Raw genomic sequence first — 27751 nt, 5'->3', positions numbered from 1 at the left:
TAACCCCAACCATCACGGGGGAGGGAAGAGGAGATATTTTGATGGGCTGTTTGGGGGCAAATTCCCAGGGTCTTTACAATCCACATCCCACCTCCAGCCATTCTTACCTTGGTTTGTCTTTGGCACTGACTGCTTGTGGCATAACATCCATCACATTGGAAAGCACCATGTCTGTTCCATGTCTATCTCTTCCATCAGACTGTAAGCTTCTAAAAGCCATCTTCATAGTGCCAAGACCATTAATATAGTAAGTGCTCAACACATATTTGTTGAATGAATGAGCAAATAAGAGGATGGAGGCATGTATGTTTAGACAGATGGATGGGTAAACTAACTGGTATTTTCCCAATGGACAAGATTTCAATTCAGTGTTGTAGAAAGTTCCCAGTATCTAGAAACAAAAGGGGATGGTTAAATCTGAGTCCACTGCTTACCAGCCATATGACCTTATGCATATCACACAACATATGCCTGGTTCTTGGCAAGTGCCAGGCCCTGTATTAAATGCTCACCTCATAGTGTCTCAATCAAAACCCACAAATAACCAATGAACCAGGCACTGTTATTCTGATTTTAAGATGAAGAAACAAAGGTGCAACCAGGTTAAGAAACAGTGATGTAAAGCTTGAAATTAAGGTTCACTATCATGAGCTGCATGATATCTGGTGAAATTAAAAGGACCCCAAATGGCTTAATGGCTAGCTCCCCTCTGCTCTCATGGATAAGCTTCTTTAGCCAACTCTTCTTATCAGACAGGCCAGGTGCAATTCTTACTTCTCTCTGAATAGCACATTTTAGTTCCCTGCCAGACCACAGAACTATACAAACAAGCCAGTCATGGTGAACCAGGAGGCACCATACCCTCTTGAGGCTATGAAGTCTGCTTCCCTCCACTCCAGTTGTTCATCCTGATCCCAAGTGAGACCCCTTGTGGTCCTGCATGGTGGTGGTATCCTCCTCCATAGGCTGTGAGCATAGATATCTAGTAAATACTGTTGGTCTCGTCACCTAGTGTGTGTTTAGCCATCCCCATAACCTTAGGGTAGTAATCTCTCCCTCACCAATAGGGTGAAGAGGTCATCAAAATAGAGAGTTGCCCAAGGTCAAGGACTACTAGTGAGCCATAAAGCTGGGACTTGAACCCTAGCATCTGATGCCAGAGCCTGCAGCCTTTACTTGTGACAAAGTGCTCACAGTTAACATTCAATGATTATTATCTTACAAGTCTATAGGCAGCATAAGATCAAGAGCAAGGTCTTATTCAGAACTGTATCCCCAGAGCCTAGCACCCAGGAGTATTAAGCACCAAGAGTAGTAAGGGATAATTCAATAAAGTTTTATAAGAAAATAAGTGGATGGGCAAACTTCACATTTCTGAACTTCAATTTCTTCATTTAAAATGTTGGAATAGTCCATTTACCTTGCTAGAAATAGTTTATTTTAGAGGCTAAAATCTGTAGCTTTGGAACCAGATGACTTGGTTTAAATCCAAGTTTCAGGGGCACCTGGGTAGCTCAGTCAGTTAAGTGGCTGCCTTTGACTCAGGTCATGATCCCAGGGTCTTGGAATGGAGCACTGCATTGGGCTCCCTGCTTGGTGGGAAGCCTGCTTCTCCCTCTCCTGCTCCCCCGTGCTTGTGCTCCCTCTCTTGCTGTGTCTCTCTCTCTGTCAAGTGAATAAATAAAATTAAAAATAAATAAATAAATAAATAAATAGTAAAAAATAAATCCATGTTTCGCCCATCATGTAACCTTGGACAAGCTCCTTAACACTCTGTGATTCAGTTTTGCCATTATAAAATGAGGATGATAATAGCACCAACCTCACTGAGTCTAAATGAGTTCACGTATGTGAGCAGTCAATAACGTTAGCTATTACGATTGATTTATTGGCTAATTGTGAAAAACATGTCAGAATGTGTATGTAAAGACTCAAAAGAATGTGTGGAATGGGTGGTTTGTCTTTGGTAATGTTCTACCCTTACTACCAATCCCCTGTGGTGAATATTGCCCAGTAGCCATTCTGCTTCTTCCTTCTTCCTTCCTAATAGAACCCCAATTTTATTGAAGAATTGGTCTTTCCCCCACATGACGCAAGGGAAGATGGTCCCACTTCCAGCTAGAAACAGATCATGGCTAGTGTAATTCCTTCCGGTAATTTTATTTCCTTTGCCAGTGATTGGTATAGGAGAGGGCATGTGACCCAATCCTGCCCAGTGAAAAAAAAGGGAAGATGAGGGGAGGTGTGTTGGTCTTCCTGTTTTTCCTCTGGATCTTTCAGTGGTTGGATGAGACCAGTGGAACTTTAGCTGCCATATTTTGCCAGCCTGAGGACAATGAGAGGTAAGAGGCAGAGGAGCAGCTAACATTCCAATGACCTCTGTCTGAGGTTCCTCTACCTTGGGGCTTATTATTTTGTGAGTGATAATACAGTCAGTCATTATTTAAACCCATTTGGGTCCAATTTTCTGCTGCTTGCAGACAGAGCATCACAATTATTGTAATTCTTCTTGTACTTGGCATCCTCATACTCTTCCTATTGCAATCGATTGTTTTCAATTGATTTTTCTCTCAATCTCTCATCACATTTAAGTGTAGTTAAATTTTTATATGTGCCCTCACTCTCTCTCTCTCTCTCTAGACTTTAAACTTAGGGACGGGGGAAGGTGTCTGGTCTACTTACCATTATATCTTTAGGGCATAGATCAGTGCCTGGAACATAGCCAACACTGAATATTTATTGAATAAATGAATCAATTAATTTCCTAGTCGATGAATTGTTATTAGATAAGACTAGATAAAATCAAGATCACAGACATACTCACTTTTGAATAAAAAATTCTAGAAGGTTTACTAGAAAATTCTTGCTGTGTTTTATGAGATATTAAAGGATGTCTTGAGGAAATGATATTGTCATATTTTGGATTACACTTCCAGTGTTGGCAGATTGAATAATGTAGACAAGTTTCCTTCTGAGGAAAATTCAAAAAACTGGACAAAATATTTTCCAAAAACCAGCTTGTAAGGATGGGAAAGCTATCAAGGTAGTAAAAATATTACTGGACTGAGGTCTGCAAGAGGAAGGAAGCCCAGAGAGGGGAGCTTGGCATTGGGACTCCCATTGCCCTGGGGGCATTTGCAAATCCAGAAGACACAGCCGAGAGACTGGGAAATATTTTTGACCATACCTGTGGGTAGGGGAAAAAAAATGTAGTTCAGGATCGGCAAAAGTGGGGACCATAGTAAACCTCTAACATTTTAAACCCAGAAAGGCTATACCCGAAAAGTAAAGGTGAACTACTAGTAAACCAGCCCTCACATAGACTGAAATACAGCTCCTAAACATTTGGGGACCCAAGAAAGTCCAATCCCAAAATATTATTAACAGTATTAACAGTATTTGAGTGATCTAAATGACCTTGGGAGCATAGCAGAAGCAAATAATCTTTTCTGGGACATAAAATTCAAGCTCTCAATTTATTTTCATAATTTCCCTGCCCATTGACCTACGCAAAATCAAGGATATCCAGTCCCATGAGAGATAAGACATCATACATGAAGATCAGGAGAAAAAACATACAATAGAAGCAGACCATTATGACTCTGGTTGATCAGAGCCAGAGTTTAAAGTAATTAAGTTTCCTATATTTGGAAGATAAAAGACAAGATTTAACATTTTAAAAGAGAACTGTAAAGAACCAAATAGAAATTCTCAAAATAAAAAATTAAATAATCCAAATAAAGAACTTAAAGAATAGGTTTGAATAAGCTGGGGCAAGACCTAATAAATTGGAAAATAAGGTTATATATATATATATATATATATATATATATATATATAGTAACTTAGAAAGAAAAAAATAATCAAAAAATGCAAAGATGAGAAGCATAAAGAATACTGTCCTAGTCCATTCAGGCTGTTATAACAAAAATACCACAGACTAGGTGGTTTAAACAGAAAACATTTATTTCTCACAGCTGGGAAGTCCAAGATCAAGATACCAACAGATTGGTGTCTGGTGAAGGCCTGCTTCCTGGCCATCTCTCACCATGTCCTCATGTGGCAGAAGCACACATGAAGTGTCTTTTATAAGGACATAAATCCTATTCATGAGGCCACCGTTGTCATGACCTAATCACCTACCAAAGGCCCCACCTCCTAATACTGACACATTGGGGTTGGGATCTCAACATATACTCTTGAGGCAATACAAACATTCAGTCTATGACAGATACACGATAAATTCTAATAAATGTCCCAGTGGTTGAGGAGAGACAAAATGGGACAGACACAATATTTGAAGAGGTAAGGGCTAAAGTTTCCCCAAACTGATAAAAGGCTTGAATGAACAGTTTTTTTAAAAGGCCAAATTAATCTCAGTAGGATAAACAAAAAGAAATCTACATCACAGCAAAATTTCTTAAAACCAAAAGAAAAACAAATCTTAAAGGCATCTATAGGGAATTAGACATTTTACCTTCAAAGGAACAATGATTAAACTGAGAATTGACTTCTCATCAGAAATAACAAGAATCAGAAGACAATGATCATTTCAATGTGATAAAAGAAAAAATATAATGCCCAGAGAAAACATCCTTCAGGAATAAAAATTAAATAATCATTTTCATACAAACAAGAACTGAGAGAATTTAACACCAGAAAATGCAGTCCTAAAGGAAATGCTAAATGGCATTCTTCTGGCAAAAGGAAAATGATCCCATATGAAAAGTCAAAGATGCAAGAAAAGCAACAAAAATGGCAAATATGTGGACAAATCCAAATATTGACAGGCTATAAGAAAATAATAAAGTATCATGATTTTTAAAATATGGAGAGAATTAAAATAAACAAAACCAATTGTGTATAATCATGAAGGTAGCAACTGCAGTGCAAATGCTCTGAAGTTCTTGCATTGTCTCGGAGAAGATAAAAGCGCTTTTTCATATTAGACTTTCATAAATTAAAGATGCATGCTGGAATCTCTAGGGAACCATTCTTTATTACTTTCCACCTAACAAAGTGGGGGAAAGAATAATTACAAATGATCTATCCAAAAGAAAGCAAGAAAAGAGAGGAAAAAAAGGAGCACACACTTCAGGCAGGACAAATAGAAAATACTAAGATGGTAGATTTAAACTCAAATATAGTGAAAATTAAATGTAAATGGACTAAGTGCTCCATTGAAAGCTTAACATTAAATTTTAAAACAACTAAATGTTGCTCACATGAGATATGTGTAAAATACAAAGATAAAGAGAGTTGAAAGCAAATAAATGAAAAAATATTCCATGCATACACTAACCAAAAGAAAGCCAGTGGAATCATGTTAAGATCAAAAAGTAGATGTTGTCAAAAGGCATAACTAAAGATAGACATTTTGTCACAAGAAAAGGCTCAAGTCACTAGGAAGATATGACAATTCTACATTTGCACGCACCTGGAGACTTAGCTTCAAAATCTATAATGCAAAAATGGACAGAACTATAAAAGAGAGATGTATGATTCTGCAGACTTCCTGGGAGATGATTTTTGGTTTTACTGCAAGCGAATAACACTTACTCTGTGCCAGGCACTTTTCCAAACACTTGACATGTGTGAACTCATTCAATCTTCACAATAATCACATGAGATAGGTATGCTTTCGTATAGGTTAGAATTCTAAAAAACCAAGAGCTTAAGGCACTTGCCCAAAGTCACAGAATTCATGTGTCAGGGCTGCAATTTAAAACCAAGCATTCTAGCTCGAGTCTTGGTGAAACATAGCAGGAAACATTAACTCTACCCTCTCTGTAACTGACAAAATACACAGGCAAAATTGTACCAGAGTAGAAGAGTTGGACATGGCCATGAGACTCTCTGTTATAGGACCTCTGCTCAGCCCAAGTTTTATGGCACAGTTATGTCCAGTGGTGGACTGACAAGAGGTTGATATGAGATCACACCTGTTCATAAAATGGAAAACGCTATACAAATATTTGTTCCATTGTTTGACTCTTGGTCTTCTATTGTTGGGATTTTTTTTTTATTGTAATCTCTTCAGATCCTAATTATGAAGTTAGAGGATAAACAAGCAATAAATTGTTATTGTTGTATCACAGTTTACACAGCTGGGTATGAAAATGTTTCTGTAAATGCAATCTGAGTGAAACATACTAGAGGACCACATGCTGATGATAGTTTGGCATTTTTTTCAGCCTGCTGGTGTGTAAGTCAGGCTCTGGGATCTCAACACAGGCTTGCTGAAGGATGGTATGACCAGAGGGCTAGTATGGGACCTTATGTACATTGCTGACCTTGGGCCTCCATGTCCTTGTTCATCCAGTAAACATGCCCACTCGAAACTGCCCCCACCACTCTCACAGGGCCTTCAAGGAAGGTTCTCAGAGACCTAATCGGGGAAAGTCCTTTGAATTACATATGGAGCTAAACAAATGTCAGGCATTGTTAACAATCTCAAATGGTGCGGATAGCTTGACTAGTCTGCTTTACGCTGTTTCATATGTTGTTAATAATAAAAACTAACATTTATTGCGAGCTTGCCATGTGGCAGGCACGGTGCCAAACCCTTTATAGCCCCTGGTTCAGCCCTGCCTCACGACAACCCAAGAGGCAGAGGGATCCAGCCAGATCATGTAAGGCGATCTCCAGGCTCCACCACTCACCAGTTGACTGTCCTTGAGCAGGTTATGCTCCCCCTCGTGCCTTAGTTTTCTCATCTGTAAAATGGGAACAATGATAGCCCCAACTTCGGAGAGCTGTCGGGATTATTCAACGAGATGATACACCTCAAGTGCTGAGAATTGTGTCTGGCACTTGGTAAGTGACTTATTGGAGCTTGTTTCATCGTTTCCACTTGAAATGGTCACCCACCTGATGCCAGGCCAGGCTGGGATCCTAATCTAGTCTCTCTGGGCCCTGAGCCTGCATGTGTAACCACTGCACTCCCTGCACTCTACAGCCTCATGAGCAATGTCAGAGTCCCCAGCCATTTACAGGGTCTGTCTGAAGCTCTGCAAACACAAACACAAACCAACCCCTTTCCTTGCAATAATCCTCCACTCGATGCTTAACATTTGGCCTACACGGAGGGCTGGTGGGGTTAAGAGGTCTTTAAGCCCAGATTTTGCACCCACATTTTGCTCACTAATGCTCAGCAGAGAAAAAAAAAAAAAGGCTCACAGAAGCATTTGCTACCCAAATGTCAACTAAAACATCTCCACTCCCCATCCTTCTCCCCACATCTGCAAACACCACCTCTTAGCCTCTGCCCCCAGCTGCAAATTGCCTGGGAGATGTTTATTTCTAGTACATGCTTTAGGATGAGCAGCAGCAGCTGGAAAAGTCTGGGGAGAGCCTTCCCTGGCAGCACGGAGGTCTGTCCTCTTTCCAGAAATATGTGTAGACAAGCAGTCTCCGAGAAAGCCCCCACTGGTGGCTGACCTAGCCTGGCAGGTATGTGATCACAGGGACGTGGCCAACCCGTCATGCCTGTGGCAGAAGGGGAGGTAGAGGGAGGTAGCAGCCGTTTAAAATTCTAGTCTCTGGGTTTAGTGAGGCTGGCTGGAGACAGAGGTAGACCAATAGAGGGTTCGTCACTGGTTATATTGTCAAGAACATTTCCTTTTTTTATGTTTTTTTGGGGGGGGGGTTGTGCTCCCCTATTTCTTCTCTTGGACTTCCAAGATCAGGTATACAACTTGTGATGTTCAGAAACCTCTACATGCCCTTCCAGGCTGAGGGCATTAGCTGAGGCCTAGGACCAACTCTCAGCTAAATGGGGAAACAGGGCATGCTCTTCCCCAACCCTCTCAGCAGCCTCTCTGACAGGCTGCTTTCTGCTGCTGCGGCCTCCAGTTGCCCGAGGACTGGTTCTTCTGATCCACATTTGCTGCAGATCCATTTCTTGTCCCTCTTAAAGCTCCTTCTCTGTTCAGGACCTTGGGGAATAAGGGCTAATATTCATCAAACAGGTTCATCAACTTCCCAAGTGGAATTGAATTTTCTTTTCCAAAGAGTGCACCTGGAGCCAGAAACTCAGACAGCAGAATTTCCAGCATTCCCAGGCATCCCAGGTGTTAGGACAGATGTGAGAAAGTGAGGAGGTCCAATAGTTGGCAAGGTTCGGGGCTACTTTCAGTGTCCCTCCCATGTCCCCTGGGTTCCAGGCTTAGTCTGCCACTTTCTAGCTACAAAACTTGGATCCAGTTGCTTTATTCCTCTAAACCTGGCAGTAGACCCTGATAGGAGAATTTAAGTGCTAGTGTTCTGTGATGGGGGTGGGGCGATGGGACAGTGATCCCAGAGAGCAATGTCAAGGGAATGACAAGAGAGAGAAGGGAGGGAAGCCCTTACAGGGTGCAGCAGTGAGCAGGTGGCCACGGCGGGCAAACAGGGCTCAGTTCCGCCCGGCTCCCTGGGACACTGTGGAATATTCCTCAGAGTGATCCCTCAGGAGGGATATCTTCGTCTGTTTGGCCTGCTCTGTCAAAAATGCCACAGAGTGGGTGGCTTATGAGCAAGAGGGATGTGTTTCTCAGAGCTCTGGAGGCTGAGAAGTCCAAGATCAAGGAGCCAGCAGATTCCATATCTCCCGAGTCCTGCTTTCTGGTCCGCAGACAGCGTCGTCTAGTCATATCCTCAGATGGCAAGAGAGGCAGGGGCATTCTCACAGTCTTTTTTAGTAAGCACGCTAATCCCATTCATGAGGGCTCCACCTTCACGACCTAATCCTGTTCCAAAGGCCCCCACCTCTTAATAGTTAGGGATTAGGATTCAACATAGGACTCTGGGGAGGGGGAGACAAGCATTCAGCCCCTAGTAAAGGCTGTGGGAGCTGGGGTACTCATCCGTCATTGGTTGGGGACTGCTCCCACTGATTCCCCAACACTCCCAGCCTGCTGACAGAGCTCCAGAGTCAGGGAACACAGAGAACCCACTGGGGGTTGCAGCTGGAAGCCTCAGGATGTGGCATTCACAGGAATGACAAGGGCCAAAGGAATACCTGAGAATACTGACAGTTGCCTGCAAAGCTGCCCGTGTGGTGGGAACAGAAGGATAGGACGAGACGGTGCAGGACACTCGGTCCAGAATCTGGTCCGCGGTCAGGGATGCTCAGCGACAGTAGCTGGTCCTGGTATCCGCTTTCCGGGCATGCTGAGTACTAGCCACCAGACAAGAGCATGTGATTTGTTTCAGAGAGAGGCAGGAAACACTCTAGGGAAGGCAGGAGTAAGTCCCATTGCACAGGCTCTGAAGGGCACTGAGGGCACAGGTTAGATCCAGTAGGCAGGGCTGGGAGGAATGCAAGGTTCAGTGCTGAGCACAAGGAACGGTACCCACCAAAGCCGAGGAGGAAAAAACAGCATCTTTATGGAAGCCCAAACGTTGGCCGTGAAAGCTCCCAAAGTCTTGGGGGAGCATGAAGGGAGGGTATCCGAAAGATGATCTGGGAGTGTTGGCTCCTCCTTCACAGAACCTTCCTGAATGGGCCAAAGGCCACAGGCTTCTGTCTCCCGGACTTGTTTGGATACAGATCTCCCTGCCCTTCCCCAATCTCACTCAAAAACCTCTGAAGCCTTCTTGTTATCAAACGAAGGCTGATTAAAAATACCCTACGATGGGACCAAAATTATTTCCACCCTTTATCTTTTAACCCACCTTCCCCCCAAATCCCTAAGATTTACCACTCCCCCCCCCCGGAATTTGATCTGCCCCCAAAGTAAAGGCTAAAAATATAAAAGCTCTCTCTGGGCCTTTTTAGAGCCAAAGGTCATCCTTCGGGAGCTCTGTCCCTGGCATCTGAGCCAAGGATGCCCTGACTTGTAACTCAGATTTCACCTGTAAGTGGGAGAAAGAATGATGAGGAACCAACCCTGTTTCAAAATGCTCTCTCCAAAATGCACAGGGTGATCTGTACATTTGAGGTTTTCTTGGAGTAACGTGTCTCTTCCTTAACATGGATTCGGACGGTGCTGGATGGGAAGAGTGTATTTATGCCGGCACAGATGTGTGTGCATGCGTGCGACCATGCACGTGTGCATGTACCTGCGTGTTTGGCCTGATCATACCCGCTAGAATTTGCTTATCGAATGGCCCAGCTCCCACTCCCTGGACAAGTGGCACCCTTGCACCTGGTCTGTGCACACAGTTGAGAATCCCTTTCTCTGCTCCACGTCCTTGTCTGCAACTCTCCTGAGTCCATCTTTACCCTAGACCGTTCCATCCAGACCCTTAACCTTCACGGCCTCTCCTTGACTTCTCAGCGGAGCCGGGGCTGGGATGAAGGTCCTAGACAGCCACCTGGATGGTGCGGATGGCTAAAGGAGTTCCGTTAGTCTGTACTGAGAGCCCATTGAAAGCAGGTGTCCTTCATAGTGTCCTCGCTGTGACGTTTAACCCTGATGTCGCCCTTTCTGTCTGGTCCATGGTCAAGGGTTTCTCTCATCTAAGCTGCATTAGAAATAGCTTTTCCATTAGGATGTTGACTGCTACCTCGAGACTTTCAAAGCAATTTTTATTCTCCCACACCCTCTGGCATATTTTTCTTCAAAAGGATGTTTCTTCATCTATCTTGTGTGTCTGTTTGTGTTGTGGCCATTACTCCTTCCCCTTTGATATCTTTACTGCGAAATACTGTACATACTTGTGGCTTGAGAAATGGAAATCAGAAAATAACTTCCTGGATTTGGTATAGGTTGTGTACAGGGCTTGGTCCCAGTAGGAATCCCAGTCCCTAACCCTTGGCTCAGCACAACGTTTGGAAGATGGAAACATTCCCCCCCACCCCTACTCCAACATTTGGGATGATCGAACTTTCGACTTTAAGTGGAAACCAGCTGGGGCAAACATCAGCTACTGGGGTAAACACAGTCATTCAAAGCTAACCTCATTCACTCTTTAGCAAGGATGAGACCTGGCATGACAAACTGAAACATAAGGCCATTTGTGCGTGACACAATCACCTTCCCATCATCCCCATTATTGGTCTGGAACAGTGACATGTGTCATTCAAACAGCAGATAACAAAAGCAACCCTGTAGCTTTCTTATACTTTGTTTTTTACCTTGGAATTTGTATCTCTCTCTCTCTCTTTTTTTTTTTTTTTTTTTTTTTGGCAGATGATGTGTCTTCCCAGAGACTATAAGTTTGCTGAAGTTTATCTTAATTTAAAAAGAGGAGTCTGCATTTCCAACAAGGCACAGGGAGAGGGAAGATCTATGAGGGGGGCCTAAGGGGGCAGAGAGGAGCCCAGGAGCCAGGGTGCGGACCCTCCCTCATGATAACATGGTGAGCAGTTGCACTGGAGGCACGTGGGGACAGAAAACAGAAGGGTGGGGAGAAATAACCAGAGAGTAGGGGATAGACACCTGGCAGGGGACGGGGGAGGAGAATCTTGGAGAGGAAAATTGAAGAAAAAGTGGCAGAAGGTCCAAGAGACAGAGATAGGGGACCAATCTGTCCCAGCTGGCCAGGGATGGCTCTGAATTTGACACTAAAGTCCAGCAACCCAGGAAACCTCTCTGTCTGGCATACTTTGTCATCCCCTCTTTTCTGTTTCCTTTTAGGGAACTGTTCTCCTACAATATGTGGTCTGGTGGGGCTGTCAGTCATAAAGCCCTTCCTTCCCTTCCAACTCCTCAGGGCTGGGCATGTACACCAGACTTGGCCAATTATAGTACCCTATGGCCCAGCTACTGATTGGTTCTGGAGTAGACATGAATCAAAATCCTGGACTTTCCTGCTGCATTTAGTAGGGAAAGCTGTCTTTCTCCCTTTAGAATCTATGAAGTGTAAGCTTGGGTCTGTTGGCTACATTTTCCTAGCAGGCAGAGAAATCCTGTCTGCTGCAGGAAAGGAAAGCAGAGTGAAGCAAATGTAAGAGAAGATAGAGAGAAAAAGATGAGAGTTTCACGTAAGACTCTTGATCCAGCCGTACCTGCAGCACTTCCTGCCTACATCAGCTCATACGCTGCCTTTTCTGCTTGAGTTTGTTTGTGTAGAGTTTCTGTTCCTTGCAACTGAAATAATCCTCACCAGTACAGTGTTTTTATATATAAAAGTGAATATAATTCCTTGCAGGACTCTTGTGAGCATTAAATTGGATCATAGGTGTCAAAGGGATTTCAAAATTGGTAAAACACCATGTACCCCCTCATACATTGTGGGTAGGAATGTAAAACAGTGCAGCCACAGGTGGTTCATTCTTCCAACGATTAAGCATAGAGTTACCACACTACTCAGAATTCCAGTCCCAGGTATATATCCAAGAGAACTGAAAACATATGTTCACACAAAAACCTATACACAAGTGCTCATAGCAGCATCATTTGCAATAGCCAAAAGGTAGAAACACGCAAATATCTTTCACCTGATGAGTGGATAAATAAAACTCAGTATATCCATGCAACAGAATGTTACTTAGCAATAAAAAGGAATGAGGTACTGATCCTTGCTGCCAGAGGGAGGAGCCTCAGATACGTTATGCTAAATGAAAGAAGTCAGACACGGAAGACTATGTATGATATGATTCCATTTACAGGAAATGTTTAGAATAGACAAATCCACCCAGACAAAAAAGTAAATCTGTGGTTGCCAGGGACTTAGGTGACGGAATGGGGAGTAACTGCTGATGACTACAGAGTTTCTTTGGGGCGGGGGGTGTCACGACAATAAAGTTAGTGGTAATAGTTGCACAATGTTGCAAATAAACTAAAACTTGCTGAATTGCGTGGCGAATTTCATGGTATGTGAATTATCTCAAGAAAAATAAATATGCTACATACCCATGTGGGATTAGTATTATTCTTATCACTGCTCAACTCAAATCCCAGTTTCCACAAAGTCCTTCATCCAATTCTCTGAGCTTCTCCAGCCAGACTGTTGGTCACGCATTCTCCCCCATACGCTGCTGCCCTGTGTGATTTTCACAAAGTATAATGGTCACTAACGAATACGTTATTAAAATAAGTGATTAAATAATAAATAACGATCACATCCATAAATATGAGGTTGTGTCTTGTCTTCTCGGCTCTATCCCTTGCTCCTCCAGTGTGAGCCCCTCTTGTGTGTTTTGCACACTTGCACTCGTGTGTTGTGTGTTTGCTGAAAGAGGGAAGGCACATCTCTACCCCCCTCCCCCACCTCACCAGATTACAGAAAGGCACACATACTCTATTCAGGACTCCCATGGCCCTGATGAGGACAATGAGAGCTAATGACCGGAAGAACAGCCGAATTGTTACACAAGCCCCTTCAGCAAGCAGTGTTTGGTGCTTTGGGCAACCCCCATGTAGGTGGAGTTTGAGAACCACCAGAGAAAGTCTGAATTTGTGTGAGGCAAGGACGTAGTTTGCAACTCCTTAGATCGCTGTTCCCAGTTAGGATGCTCTAAGTTCAAGGCATCCTGAGTCAAACCCACTCAAACAATAAAGGGGCCTCATTGGTCATAGGACTGGAAAGTCTTCAGGGGAACAGGCTGATGGGGTGGCTTGATTCAGGGGCCCAACAAGACCCTCCTGGACTTGGTCACTCCATTCTGCCATCCAGCATCTGTCTGCCTCACCCCAAGCCCAGATTTCCTTTCCCCACCCCTATGAGCTTCTGGGCCTACAGGAGTCTTTGTCTCAGCCTGGGAGGGGACGTGAGAGTAGGAGAAGGGAGGAGCGAATTAGTTCGTTCATTTTTTCTTCCTTCATTCATTCCAGGAGAATCAGAAGAGCAAGAAATCTTGTTTCCTAGAAAAGAAAACCTTCTTCCTTTTTCTTCTCACATTTTCCTTTCTTCCCTTTCATTCCCTGGCTGAAGCCAGGGGATGGCAATACATCGATTCATTTCGGCCTAAACCACGTGCCTCCCCCCAGCACACATGCACATACCCCTTCCAGAGATGGAATCAGCTTTCCCCAAAGTCTGTGGACCAGAGGGAGAGGTGAGGTTGCCCAAACAACAACCAGCATAGCTAGAAGGGAGCAGTTTGGGCGCAACACCCATTACTACACTTGCATGAAGCTGGACCTTCTCAAAACCCACCTCATCCTCCAGGACCCAGCCTGAACGGCAAGTCCTCTGGGAAGCCCTTCCAGTCCCTTCCAGACCGAAGTTCTACCCTCTGAGCCTCCCCTCACATCACCTGTGCTGGTTCACCTATTCATCCAACCATCCATCCTACTATGTGTTCCTGGATGCTCAGCGGTGAACCAAACAAGGATTTCTACCTTAATGGAGTTTTCGGTCTGGACAAGGAGAGAAAAGTTAATGCTTCTACCAATTGAGGCATAGCTTCTCTCTACTAAGAAGTTCAGTGAAGGGGAGAGAGAGAGAGAACGGACATGTACCCTGGTGCAGATCTGGGTTCGGGAGGTGGTGAAGGAAGGCTTCCGGGAGGAGGTGAGGCGGGGTGCCTGCTCTAGCTTTCAGGACCTGGGCCATCCCACCCTCTGCCTCAGTTCTCTCCCTTGCGGGACAGGGCAGCCTCCGCACTCACCAGCTGGGGTCCAGGTCCCATTTTAAAGTTCGTGCAGCAAACGTGCATGGGATTTAACTGTCCGGGGTAGAACTACTGGGAAGGAAGGCAGCTGCGTTCTAAAGAAGAGCTTCTCTGTTACAGATGTAGGCACGGGTTCCTCCTGGTTGCGTTGGGGTGCCTCAGGTAGGAAGCAGCCAGAGTGCAGGTCAGAAGAAGCACTGGGCCCTTTATATTCCAAGCTCCCCGCATCGGGCCCGCAGGGGGGGACGTTTCAGAATTGACTTGGAGGGACATCTGCTCTCCTGGGCCCACGGAGGCCTGAGTCGTGGCCCGGTGTCCCCGGGGCCCCTGAGATAACCCCTCGGAGCTTTGTGAAGCTCTTCCCTCTGGGAAATGGGAATATAAGCCACTCTTCCTGCAGCGACGTGGAATTTGGTAGCGGAGCGTGGAGGGGGGCGCAGCACCAGCTCTCCCCGGCAGAGGTGGAGTGGGGGCGCGGGGCTGGGCGTGCGGGGACGGCGCCCAGGCGCTGCACGCCGCCGGCCCAGGTGGCAGAAGGGCCGAGACTGGCCTGGAGCCCGGCGCGAGCGTGTCCGCGCGCCCCTCCCCGCGGCGCGAGCCCTCCCACTTCCTCTGCAGGAGCGGCGGCTGTCAGGGAGCCCGGCGCGCGGCGCACAGTGCAGGCTCGGGGCACCCGCGAGGAGGCTGCCGCTCGGGCTCGCTGCCCCGTCGCCCCGCACCCGGCCCCCGCCGCCGCGCCGCACGCCATGGACCTGCCCAGGGGCCTCCTGGTGGCCTGGGCGCTCAGCCTGTGGCCAGGTACGTTGCCCCCTTGCCTCCGCGTGCCCGTGGGAGCCCCTCGCAGGGTCGAAGCTTGGCCGCCGGGGTGGGGAACCGGGGTCCCCCGGAAAGTGGCTGCAGTCTAGCGGCTCCGCCAAGCTCCGCAACAGAGGGAGGCGCGGCCGGACGGCTTGGAGCCGAGAGTTTGGCGTGTGGGGAAGAGTTGGGGAAGAGTTGGGGAAGGGCGGAAGAGGAGCGCGGAGGGCTGGCGGCTCCGCGGGACACGCTGGCCACTCCAGGCGCCCCGCTGGGGACACTCGAGCGTCCCGGGAGCGCGGAGGGCGCGTGGCCCGCGCTGGGAGGGGACGCGAGGCGCGGAGCAAGCGCCGCCTCGGCCGCCCTCCTGCCAGCGGAGGGAGCCGCCTGAAGTTCGGGGAGCACGACACGGAGGCCCGGAAGGGCTTGGGGGACTTGGGCGCCGCGAGCTGCCCAGAATCCCTCGGTCCGGGGACGGACGAAGCCCCAGGGCGGCGGCCCTAGGCGGTGGCGAGCGGTCGCCGGCCGGGCCAAAGGAGACTGGGGCAGCTCCGCAGCCAGGGCCCGGGGAAAAGTTACCTGATGGTTGGGGTAGGGACGGGGCAACCCACGCTCGGAATTATGCAGTTATTCAGTAATCTGGAGAAGCCGCCGTCGCTGAGAGGCGCGCCGCTCGCCTAATGCAATCCAGGTGTCGGGGCGCGGCGGGGACCTCTGTCCGCAGGGCGCACGACCCGCAGCTAGAGGCCAACCCTAGGCTCTCCGCACTGGGGCAACCAGACTGCGCTTCTCCACTCCCGGCGCCCCGGCCAGACCGGTACCTGTAGCGCCGTTCTACCGGCGGCGACAGCTCTCGGGGCCTCTCGTTTGCGCAGCCGAGTGCCCCGGTGGGGACCAGCGCCAGCCGCGGGTACTGGCCCCCCGGTCTCGCCTCCCCTTCCGCATGGGTTCCGGGCTGGGGCTGGGTCCGGGACCGGGGGTCGGATATGGAGGCAGCGAGAGAGGAGCCATCAGGAAGCACAGGTGGAGACCCCCCAGCCCGGCTCACTCACCGCTGTCCGGGGGTACCTCGGAAACAAGTGCACCCCCCGCCCCCATTGGTCTATAGCAGAGCTTCTGGGAGGGGCTGTAGTTGAAAATGTCTCTGGCTGATGGAGTTCAGTCCAGATCCTAGAACCACAAAGTAAACGTTAACGCTTAAAGTTGTTGGAGGAAAGGGGTGTTCTGGAGGACAAAGGAAGAGCTGCCACCAGGCAAGTATTCATCTAGAAACCAGCTGCCAGAGGTGAAGCCCATTCTGTGTCACTTAGGAGGGAAGAGAACTCCAGGAACTGTCTTCTGATCACAAGGGGATCCCTCCGTAGGAAAAGGGAGTGTGCCCCTGTGTGACTCCAGATAGGAGGACTCATCCCACCAGACCCTGAGATGGAATGGCTAGAGTCAGTCTGAACCTCAAGGGACTGAGGGGGAAGTCTTTGCAGTCAGAACGTGTTTTCCATTCTGGCTCTGTTGCCCACTAGCTGTACAACCTTGAGTACATTATGCAATCTCTCCACAGGTTTCCTTCTCTGTGGAATGGAGATGGAAATTCAGACTGAGTTCATAAACTTCTCCAGATAATTGTGTGAGGCACTGTCAGTAAAGCCCTTAACTCGGGCTGGGTGCACAGCAGAACAGAAGCAATGGTTGTTCCTGTTGTTGTTAGTCAAGCAGGAACGGTGGTGAGGGAGGGGGGGTGTGTGCTAGGGGAGTGGGGTGAAGGACAGGGACAGAATTTGTGACTCAGAATTCCCTTTAAATGGAGAAAACCGCCCTTGAGTTCTGTCTGGTCAGTTTTGGGTTCTTAAAATATGGGATTCATTAAACATATCAATCAATGTTGGAACGACATCTGCTTGCAAGAAACTGGGGGTGGGGATGAAGTATGTGTGGATCTGGGCCCTGCCTGGCGCTGGGAATGAGGCAAGGCCAGGCAAAGTTAAACAGAGGGAGAAGGGAGTGAACGGCACAGAGAGACTAAGAGCCATGGTTCAAACAAGAAATTCAATTTCACTTGCATTTGCAAGGAAGGCTTCCTGAAGGGGGAGGTATCATTTTAACAGGGTCTTGAAGTCGGTTGATTAGTAAGTTAGAGTGTTATTTCCAGGGACTAATCAAAGAACAAAAAGGTGGATATTATAAAACCACAAGGGTGACCCTAGTTTGGACTCTGAAAATTGGAAAGGTCATGGGGTCGATGAATCCATTCCCGTGGCTCCGGAGCAAGATTGATATCCATCTCCCAATTGTGTATCACATGGATCCAATGTGAGAATTACCAGGAAGCGTGCCTGCTGGTGACGGCACAGTTTGGCTGAGCAGGGGAACAGGGGACCTATCATAAGCCAAGTTGGGAGGGAGTCTGCACTGAAACCATTATGAGTTCAGAGCCTCTGTCTTGCCAGAGCTTCTGCTACAAGCTGGGCAGGCTGATGGGTGGACAAAGCTACCAAGAAAGCAAGAGAAAAAAAGAAATAGACAAGGACAAAGACTTCTATAGCTGACATCCAGAGATAGCAGATCCATTGATAAGAAGTTTCTATCGTAACACATCTGTAGTAAGGGTTGATGAGTGACGATTCTTTTCTTAAGATTTATTTATCTATTTTAGAGAGAGAGAGAATGTGTGTGTGAGTGGCAGGGAGGGGCAGAGGGAGAGGAGGAAAGAAAGCAGACTCCGTGCTGAGCACAGAGCTCCACACAGGGGTTCATCTCAGGATCAAGAGATCATGACCTGAGCTGAAACCAAGAGTGGGATGCTTCAGCCATGGAGGCCCCCAGGTGCCCGGATGCATGATGATTCTTTTTAAAACCTCAGTCTTCACGGAGCATCTGTAATCTGCCAAGCCCCATAAAGGCACACAGGGAGATTAGGCACAGTGTGGGGGTGAAGGCGCTGTGGTCTCACAGCCTGGACTGGGTCTGGGCTCTGCCAGTTAGGACTCTGTGCTCTTGGCAAACTACTAAGTGGTTCTGTGCCTCAGCTTTCTCACCTGCAAAATGGGGATGAAAGTAATAGAACTGACAGAGCTAGCCAAAGATTAAATGAGTAAGTGTAAATTAAGGGCTTGGAAAGTCCCAGCACACATTATGTATTCAAGGAGGTTGTCTCTGTTTTCCATCATCATCAGCAACAGTAGCGCTCAAGATACTGACCATTTAGTAAGGGATGGGAGGGTGCACGGAGATGAAACTGCCAAGCCCCAGTCCCAAAGAGAAGTGTAAAGGAAGGGCTGAGGTTGAAGGCTCAGAGGGGCATACATGCCAAGGGCCCAGGAAACCCAAACTTTCCCAGCTCTTCTCCAAAAGACCTGGCCCAAAGTCTTGATCATCATGGGAGTTCAGGGATTGATTGATTGATTTGTCATGGAGTCAGTGTGATCTTAGTGTGAGTGCCTTGTGGCATTTTGTGGAGCAGAGAAAAACTATGACATTTCATTTCCAGCAGGAAAACCTTGTCTGGAAAAAACACAGGACTAGGCAGCAGGAATGTGCAAAGACTAAAAGGATGTAAGCCCTACTCTCCAGCTTTGGAAGAGCAGAGCAAGAGATGAAGCTTGTCCCTCCCTGCTGGGAGCTTGTCAGGCAAGCCTCTCTGCTACCATCACCAGCTGAAGAGCTTCTAGATCCTTCCGCATGGAAGCCCTTCCACATAGGGCCCTGAAGGGACAGGAGTAGAGTCTCACCTTCTTTCTACTTATACCCCATAGCCCAGCCACCCCACCCCGGACCCTCAGAGATGGGCTATCTCCAGGCTGTTCTCCTTGTCCTCAGCCACACACACACAGGGCCATGGGCCTTAAGGCATTCAGATGGTGACTCACCTTCTTTATGACCTCTCTGCGGCTCTTTCTCTCCCCTCCTGTAGTGGAAGCTTCCTCCAGCAGCAGGGAACTTCCCTTCCATCCTCTCCTCTTGTTGCTTAAGACAAAACTTTCTTCTCAGCTGGCTTGACTCTTTTTTTTTTTTTAATGGTAATGTTTTGTTTTGTTTTGTTTCTAAATAAAAGCAAAATTGGTATGCAATATTCTATTAATTCCAGGCTACAACATAGTGATTCAACATTGATATACATTACAAAATGCTCACCAGGATAAGTGCCGCTACCATCTGTCATCATATAAAGTGGTGACAATATTATGATGTTCCCTGTGCTGTACTTTTCATCTCCATGACTTATTTATTTTTATAACTGGAAGTTTGTACCTCTTCATCCCTTTTACCTGCTCGGTCCATCCCTCCACCCCCTTCCCCCCTAGCCAACCAGTTGATTCTCTGTATTTCGGAGTCTATTTCCATTTTTGTTTGTTTGTTCTTTTGCTTTGTTTTTTAGATTCCACCTGTGAACGAAACCATAAGGTATTTGTCTCCGACTGACTTATTTCCCTTTAGCCCAACACCCTGCAGGTATTACCCGTGTTGTTGTGAGTGATAAGATGCCATTGCTTTGGGGCGCCTGGGTGGCTCAGTGGGTTAAAGCCTCTGCCTTCAGCTCAGGTCATGATCTCAGGGTCCTGGGGTTGAGTCCCGCGTCGGGCTCTCTGCTCAGCGGGGAGCCTGCTTCCTCCTCTCTCTCTCTGCCTGCCTCTCTGCCTACTTGTGATCTCTGTCAAATAAATAAATAAAATCTTTAAAAAAAAAAAAAAGATGCCATTGCTTTTTATGGTTGAGTAATCCTCCATTGTGTATGTACGCCACATCTTCTTTATCCATTCAGTGGACATTTAGGTGGCTTCCATATTTTGGCTACTGTAAATAATGCTGCAATGGGCATGGGAGGACATTTGTCTTTTCATATGAGTGTTTTCATTTCAGGGGAGTAAACACCCAACAGTAGAATTGCTGGCTCATAGAGAAGCTCTATTTTTCACTTTTTGAGGAAACTCCGTACTGTCTCCCGCAGGGGCTGCCCCAGTTAGCACTCCCACCAAGAGTGCATGGGGGTTCCCTTTTTCTCCACATCCTCTCCAACACTGGTTACTTCTTGTCTTTTTGATTCTAGCCGTTCTGACAGGAGTGAGGTGATTGCGGAGTGTGGTTTGGAATTGCGTTTCCCCGATGAGGCGTGATGGTGAACATCTCTTCATGTGTCTGTTGGTCATCTGGATGTCCTTTTTGGAAAAAGGTCTATTCCGTATATCTGCCTATTTAAAAATCAGATTGTTCATTTTTTATTTAAATGTTGAGTTGTATGACTTCGTATGTATTTTGGGTATTAACCCCTTGTCAGATACATCATTTGCAAATATTTTCTCCCATTTAGTAGGTGTTGATGGTTTTCATTTTGTGGGTGGTTTACTTCACTGTGCTGAAGTTTTTAGTTTGATGTCGTCCCAATTGTTTATTTTTGCTTCTGTTGTCCTTCCATCTGGAGACAGACTGCCCCCTCCCCCCCAAATATTGCTAAGACCAAGGTACAGGAGTTTACTGCCTATTTTCCTTTAGGAGTTTTATGGTTTCAGGACGTACATTTAGGCCTATCATCCGTTTTAAGTTTGCTTTTGTATATGGTATAAGAAAATCTTGCATTTCCTCTCTCCCCCTGTCTTCCTTCCGTCCCCTCTCCCACCTTCTCTCTCTCCTTCTTTTTTCTTTCTCTTTTTCTTTTCTTTCTTTTCCTTCCTTCCTTTCCCTCTTTCTTTCTTTTCTTTTTTGCCTACCTTCCTTCCTTCCATGTAGCTGTCCGGTTGTCCGGACACCATTTATTGAAGAAACTATCTTTTTCCTATTGGATGTTCTTGCTCCTTTGTCATGGATTAATTGACCATATAAATGTGGGTTTATTTCTGGGCTCCCTGTCCTGTCCCACTGATCTATGTGTCTATCTTTGTGCCAGTGCTACATGGTTTTGATTATTACAGCTTTGTGGTATAGTTTGAAATCCAGGATTGTGATACCTCCAGCTTTGTTCTTCTCTCTCAAGATTGTTGGGCTATTTGAGACTTTTGTGCCTCCACACAAATTTTAGGATTATTCTAGTTCTGTGAGTAATGCTATTGGTATTTTGATAGAGATTACATTGGATCTGTAGATTGCTTTGAGTAGTATGGGCATTTTAACAATATTAATTCTCCCAATCTATGAATATACTATATTTTTCACTTATTTGTGTCATCTGTAATCTCTCTCTTTCTTTCTTTCTTTTTTTTTTCTTTTTTTCTTTTGAGAGAGAGAGAGAGCAAGGAGGGAGAGAGGGAGAAACAATCTTTTTAAATTTATTATATTTTATTTAAGTTCACTTTAGTTAACATATAGTGTATTATCAGTTTCAGGGGTAGAATTTAATGATTCATCAGTTGCATACAACACCCAGTGCTCACTGCATCCAGTGCCCTCCTTAATGCCCATCACCTAGTTACCCCATCCCCCCAGCCACTTCCCCTCCAGAAGCCCTCAGTTTGTTTCCTATAGTTAAGAGTCCCTTATGGTTTACTTCTGTCTTTGTTTCTATCTCTTTTATTTTTCCTTCCCTTACCCTATGTTCATCTCTTTTGTTTAAATTCCACATATGAGTGAAATCATACACTATTTGTCATTCTCTGACTTATTGCGCTTAGCATAGTACCCCCTAACTCCATCCATGTCGTTGCAAATGGCACAATTTCATTCTTTTTGCTGGCTGAGTAATATTCCATTGCGTATCTAAACCACATCTTTTTTATCCATTCACCTGTCAAAAGACAGCTAGGCTCTTTCCATATTTTGGCTATTGTAGATAGTGCTGCTATACATATTGTTAAGAATGTGTCCCTTTGAATCATTATTTTTGTATCCTTTGGATAAATACCTAGTAATGCAATTACTGGGTTGTAGGATAGTTCTGTTTTTAACTTTTTGAGGAAACTTTATACGTTTCCCAGAGTGTCTACAGCAGTTTGCATTCCCACTAACAGTGTGAGAGAGTGAATTTTAAGCAGGCTCCATGCCCAGAGTGAAGTCCAGCACAGGGCTCGATCTCACCACCCAGAAGTCATGACCTGAGCCAAAATCAAGAGTAGGATGCTCAACAGAATGAAACACCCAGGTACCCCAATCCTCAGTGTCTTTCATCAATGTCTTACAGTTGTCAGAGTAGAGTTCTTTTACCTCCTTGGGTAAATTTATTAGGTGTTTTATTCTACTTGACACAATTACAAAAGAGATTGTGTTCTTAATTTCTCTTTCTGCTAGCTCATTACTAGTGTATGCGAATGTAACAGATTTCTATATATTTTATATCCTGCAAATTTGCTGTATTCATTTATTAGCTCTACTAGTTTTTGTGGGTTTTGAGAGGACTCTTTAGGGTTTTCTATATATATCCTCTCATTTGCCAACAGTGACAGTTTTACTTCTTTTTTATCAGTTGGGAGACCTTTTATTTCTTTTTCTTGTCTGATTACTGTAGCTAGGATTTTAGATACTATGTTGGATAAAGGTGGCAAAGTTGGTCATTCTTGTCTCATTTCAAATCTTAGAGGAAAAGCTTTTCACTCTTGAGCATGAGGTTGGCTATGGGTTTGTCATCTACCGCCTTTATCCCGTTGGGGTATGTCATGGCATCCAGCAGACTCAGAGAAGGTCAGCTACAAAACAAACTTTTAACATGCACCAATGCATTTCAAAATGGTATTTCTGCTGACCCCCATCACTTCCCGCCCCTATCCCCCCCCCCACACACACACACTACCACCCAACTGTGGGCTGCCATCAAGGATGGACAGCCATTTGAAACCATCTTCCCCCAAACAATTGAGAGCTCCAAAAACACCCACATCTCCTCGGTATGGAAGGCTTGCTAGAGGGAGCTGTGGTCCGGGTGGGGACCATACCCAACCCCCATCGTGTAAATCCTAACTGTACCAATTCTTAGCTGAAAGCCCAGAAGGAGAGGAGAGGAGAGAGCCTGTAGTTGGTAATCTTGTAAACCCAAAGTGAATAAGCTCCCAACACATTCCACAGAGGGCTTTCATACTGTGTCTTATGATCTGAGTCACAGCATGAATAAAATCCCACATGGAGGGAAAATCGGTGGGGGAGTCACACTGTCTCCCTGTCTCCACCCCTCATTTCTTTTTTCACTTGCATGCTTCCTGAGCAGCAAGAACAATCACTACACGAAGGGCCCAGAAGCCCAACAGCCCAGATCCAAATCCTTTCTCCTTGGGTGACCCTGGATAAGCCCCTCTGGGCCTCATTTTTCTTCCTCTGTAAAATGGGGAGAACAACAACCTCACCCGTGGCTCTGTGCCAGACGTTAGATAATCTCTTCGTGGCCCATCCCCATCCATGCTTACAGTAGCATCCAGCATCCAGGAAGCCCTCAGCTACCAGGACCAGTTCTTACCCTTCCCATCGTTTATTATTTGACAGATGCCAGCCGCGGTGTGAAGCCCTTTCTCGCATCTCAGTTAGGCCTGGCTACTGCCGCACGAGGTCACTACTGTGGTCACCGGGTTACACGGGAGGAATCAATGGTTCACCCAAGGTCATGCCGATAGAGTAAGAGGTAGTGTCGGGATTGCCTGATCCCCAAGCCGCAGCTCTGACTTAATCCATTCATGACATTTCTTTGGGAAATGGGCCTGGAGAGCATTGAAAGATGAGTAAGACGCTCTTGCTGAAGGAGCTGTCCTCTGGGAAAATGAGATCAGCGCTCAAATGGCCACCCGCACAGGGGCACCAGCTCACAAGTGATAACTCCCTTCTTCGAACTCAGCTAGTCACTGATTTCTCAGTCAAGATGCTGGCTGGGTGAGAAGCAGTGCTCACATGGGGTCTCAGGAGGTGGGGGCTGCTCTCCCTTGCCTCACAGCTTGGGGCCAAGAAAGGCTCTGCCAGCTGCCTCCCAAGTGCCCTGTACTCTGGACCACTCCACCTGCCCCCGGACTCTCTCTCTAGTCCATCCTCGGGGTCCAGGCTGAACAAGTCTCTGCTCCTTTTCACCTGATCACAACCTGCTCTGAGCCCCAGACTGTTAACAAGGAGTTAGTTCAGGCTAAAGAGCCCTGATGAGCGATGACAACTTCATGTGTCCTACCTGAAGGGATTTGCACTGAAACCGGGCTGTGCCTTGAGCTAAAGGAACCAGGAACTCATGGTGGGATGTCAGGCTCAGAGCCTAGCCAGCAGACCATAGAGATGAGGCAGGCAACCTGCCTTCACATGGTCCAGCCGCTCAACCCACTAAACCAGTCTGCGGCTTGGGTGATATGCTAAAGCAGACAGAGGTTTTTCCACGTGGCATGTGGGGTGAGTTAAGCAAGTTGCTATAGGAACATACTCCAGGATTCCAAACAGGATGACACAGAGAAGGGGCTCCTGCCTCTACAGCTGGGGCTGACAGCTTTCTTCCTCCAGTAGCATCACCCAGCAGGGCTAGGCTACCAGAAATCCTGACCCTGCAGATTTCCTGGGCCCATTTCATTACAGATTGGGAAGACTTGCCTGAGGAAGGTCTTGAAAATAAAATGATGGAGTGGGTTCAGATCCTGATAAGCAGTACCATATGTTCATTCTCTGAGTTAGTGGGGGGCCAGGTGAAGCTTAGAGGCCCTGCCAAGGGGGCTATGTCCATTAGATAGATGGAGAAACTGAGGCTATTAAAGGTTTTCCTAAGGTTACATGGGGACTCAAGGGCAGGTCTTCTGGCCAAAGATGAGCTTAGGAATCTAATCTGCCATACCTAATTTAAGGAGCAAGAAATGCTTCAGCCAAAGGAATAAAGTTCTAATGGTAGAATTTCTACATCTCTGGTAGGCAAGTGGGATAAGATCATTGAAGTCATTCTCTATAGACCTTTGGTTGTGTCCCCAGTTTCCATAGTTCTCCCTCTCAGCCAGACCACCCCCAGACCCTCACACCACCGCCCCCTCCTCTTGCCAGAAAGGTCACAAAGCATCTTCTCTTCCTCTACCAGAATTGGTCTTTCCCTGGAGCTAATGGCCCCTCAGATTCAGCAACTGGTGGCAATCATAACATCCCATAAAATAACTTGTAGACAGGGCTCTTCTCTGAGTTTATTCACACCATTTTCTACACATGCAGGACCAGCTACATAGAACCCAGCACAAAATGAAAATGCCGCGCTCCTTGTTTAAAAAGATTAAGAATTCCAGGATGGCCAAAGAGGAGCATTAAACCAAGCAAGGGCCCTTCTGAATGTAAGACCCTGAGCAGTTGCACAGGTCGCACACCCAAGAAACCAGCCTTTCCAGATAGCGCACAGGCAAAGTGAAGCCCGGGTGGGGTGGAAAAGGATGCTCCATCAGGAAGCAAGACCTGGTAGCAGAACAGTAGGGCACTGGGTCCTCCCTGAGGCCCCAGCCCAGCTTGGGTGTCTTTGTCTCTCTTGTTCCCACCCGTCAGACCTTTCTCAATAGCAGCCAGAGTAAAGCTAAAACATGAAGCAATGTGGTCTGTCCGCTGCTTACAACCTTCAATGGCTCCCTATTGCCATTAGGTTGAGTCCAGACTGTAAGAGAGCTAAGCAGACCGTGAAAAGCTGGCCTTGGCCTATGCTTAGGACTCACCTTGAGGATCACCCGCACGGCCCTCTAGCACCCCCAGCAGACTGGGCTTCCTTGTGTTTCAGACACACCAGCTCTTTCTGACCTGCACTCAGGTTGTTCCTTAGTTCACATCCCACGTCCTCCTTTCTCTGGCCGCCTCCCACTCATTCTTCAGGCCTCCACTTGGACACCAGTTCCTCCCGGAAGCCTCACCTCATCCCCACAGTCTGACCTTGGAGGCCCGTCTGATATCCAGACCCCTGCTCTCCACGTGCCACACAGTCCTGTGACTGCTTGAACATCTTCCTGCACTGGACTGACAGCGGAGACCACCTCCCCGACCAGACCCTGTGTCCCCAGCTCTCCCAGGTGCCACAGTCGACACTCAATTAATATGTATTAAATACATAAGCACTGTCTCTCCAAGTAAACAGAAAGCTATCTAAGGGCAAGACGGACGTGTTGCATTTCTCTGCAATGCCCCCCGCCCGGGAGGTCCTAACACAGGAGCCTGTACGAGTCAGGCCCCGTGCTAGGTGCTCTAGTGGACAAAAGACAAGAGATGCGACCTGTCCTTCTGTGGGCTTATGGTTGAGTGGGAGGGATAGGATCTTCGGGTAAATAACATAAGGGAAGACGCACTAAAGGCTAGACCAGGTACAGATAAAAGACCCTGGGATTTGAGAGTTGAGCAAGAGGTTGCAAATGCAGGAAGAGTAGCGAGTGGATCTGGGCAAAGGGCCTGACGTTGGTCAACAGGATGCTGGAGGGTGTAACACAAGAAACTGCAAGAAGGCTAGGACCCTGAGAGAGGACCTGAAGGCCAGCTAAGGCATTGGATTTAGCAGCTAGGGAGCCACTGAAGGTTTTTGAGGGAGGGTGATGGCATGTTCGAATCTATGTTTTGAGAAGTCATGAGGGAGAGAAGAGAATGAATACTGGGAGTGGGTAGAATGATAAGATGGCATGGTAGCAACCCAGGCAAGGGACGGGGACACCAGAGCCTGACGGAAAGGGGGTGAGATGGAAGAAGAGGCGTGAGCTTGGGAGGCACAGAACGGAGCAGGGCCTAGTCACCTAGTTTGTCAGGGAGGCCAGCAGCTGGTGGCACTGGCCTGAGAAGAAGAGGCTGGAGGGAAAGAAGTCAAGTCTGTTTGAGACATGTCGACTTGGTGGGGCTTTGGGGGCAGGTGGAGGCAGCCCCAGGCCGGCTGGAAAGGTTGGCCAGGAGCTTGAGAGTGAGTCCGAGCCCGAGGGTTTTGAGTGGGAGCTTATCACATAAATGTGCTCAGTGAGACACAGGCCTACGTGAGAGAGGGCACCCGCAGATGGGGCCTCCTGCCTCCCATCCCCTTCCCAGGCCCAGAAGCAGTGATTCATGCCCCAAACTTAAAGAGAACCCAGATTTTTATTTTTTTTTTAAAGCCCTTCAGAGCAGAAGAAACCAAGGAAGAAGGCCAGGCCAGACCACAAGCCAAGCGTCAGCTGTGGAATGTGCTTGCTGCTGATGGTGAGGCCAGCCAGGGGCAGAGATGCTGGCAGGCTCGGCAAGGGGCCCCCGCGACAGTCGCGAATGCGTCCTAATGGTCACCAAGAATGTTCCTGCTCTTTTCTCTTTTCGGCGTGCTGGTGCCTGCGTTCTAGCTCGTCTTCAAACTCACTCTCCCCTGCTACACCCCAGCCCGGGAGTTCCCAGGTCCCACATCATCCGTGCCGGGAAAGCTCTGGTCTGCCCTCTGCCTACCCATCTCTGCTCGCTCGTCCTGGAGGACTAGGGACCAGGGGGCGGGCGGGGGTCAGGAGGCTACTGCGGGACCCCCAGAAAGGCTCCAATGGCCCATGGCAACAACCACCTAACTGGTCTCCCAGCATCTGCCCTTGTCCCTTGAGGCCCCTCCCCCGTCGTCGGCAGAGGGGTGCTGCTAGAATGTAGGTCAGATCA

The 27751-nt window shown here is 47.2% G+C and overlaps 1 protein-coding gene and 1 long non-coding RNA gene across 2 annotated transcripts in view; one reads left to right on the top strand and one right to left on the bottom strand.

Annotated features, from left to right (window-relative positions):
- Positions 1 to 289: 289 nt before the first annotated feature.
- Positions 290 to 15014, bottom strand: LOC131999560 (uncharacterized). The gene is made up of 3 exons (XR_009399072.1): positions 14483 to 15014; positions 12783 to 12912; positions 290 to 391 (listed from the first exon to the last, which is right to left on the bottom strand). It is a non-coding gene; the product is annotated as an uncharacterized LOC131999560 (long non-coding RNA).
- A 135-nt stretch (positions 15015 to 15149) lies between these two features.
- Positions 15150 to 27751, top strand: part of ITGA11 (integrin subunit alpha 11) — a 111416-nt gene continuing 98814 nt past the window's right edge. The window contains exon 1 of the mRNA XM_059372356.1: positions 15150 to 15283. Within this exon, the coding sequence (XP_059228339.1) occupies positions 15232 to 15283 (52 nt within the window). The 5' untranslated portion in view covers positions 15150 to 15231. The remainder of the gene's footprint in view (positions 15284 to 27751) is intronic.

This window comes from Mustela nigripes, chromosome 13, assembly GCF_022355385.1.
Source record: "Mustela nigripes isolate SB6536 chromosome 13, MUSNIG.SB6536, whole genome shotgun sequence".
Classification (NCBI taxonomy): Eukaryota; Metazoa; Chordata; class Mammalia; order Carnivora; family Mustelidae; genus Mustela; species Mustela nigripes.
Note: the sequence above shows the minus strand (reverse complement) of the source record. Positions and strands in the feature narration are given on the sequence as shown.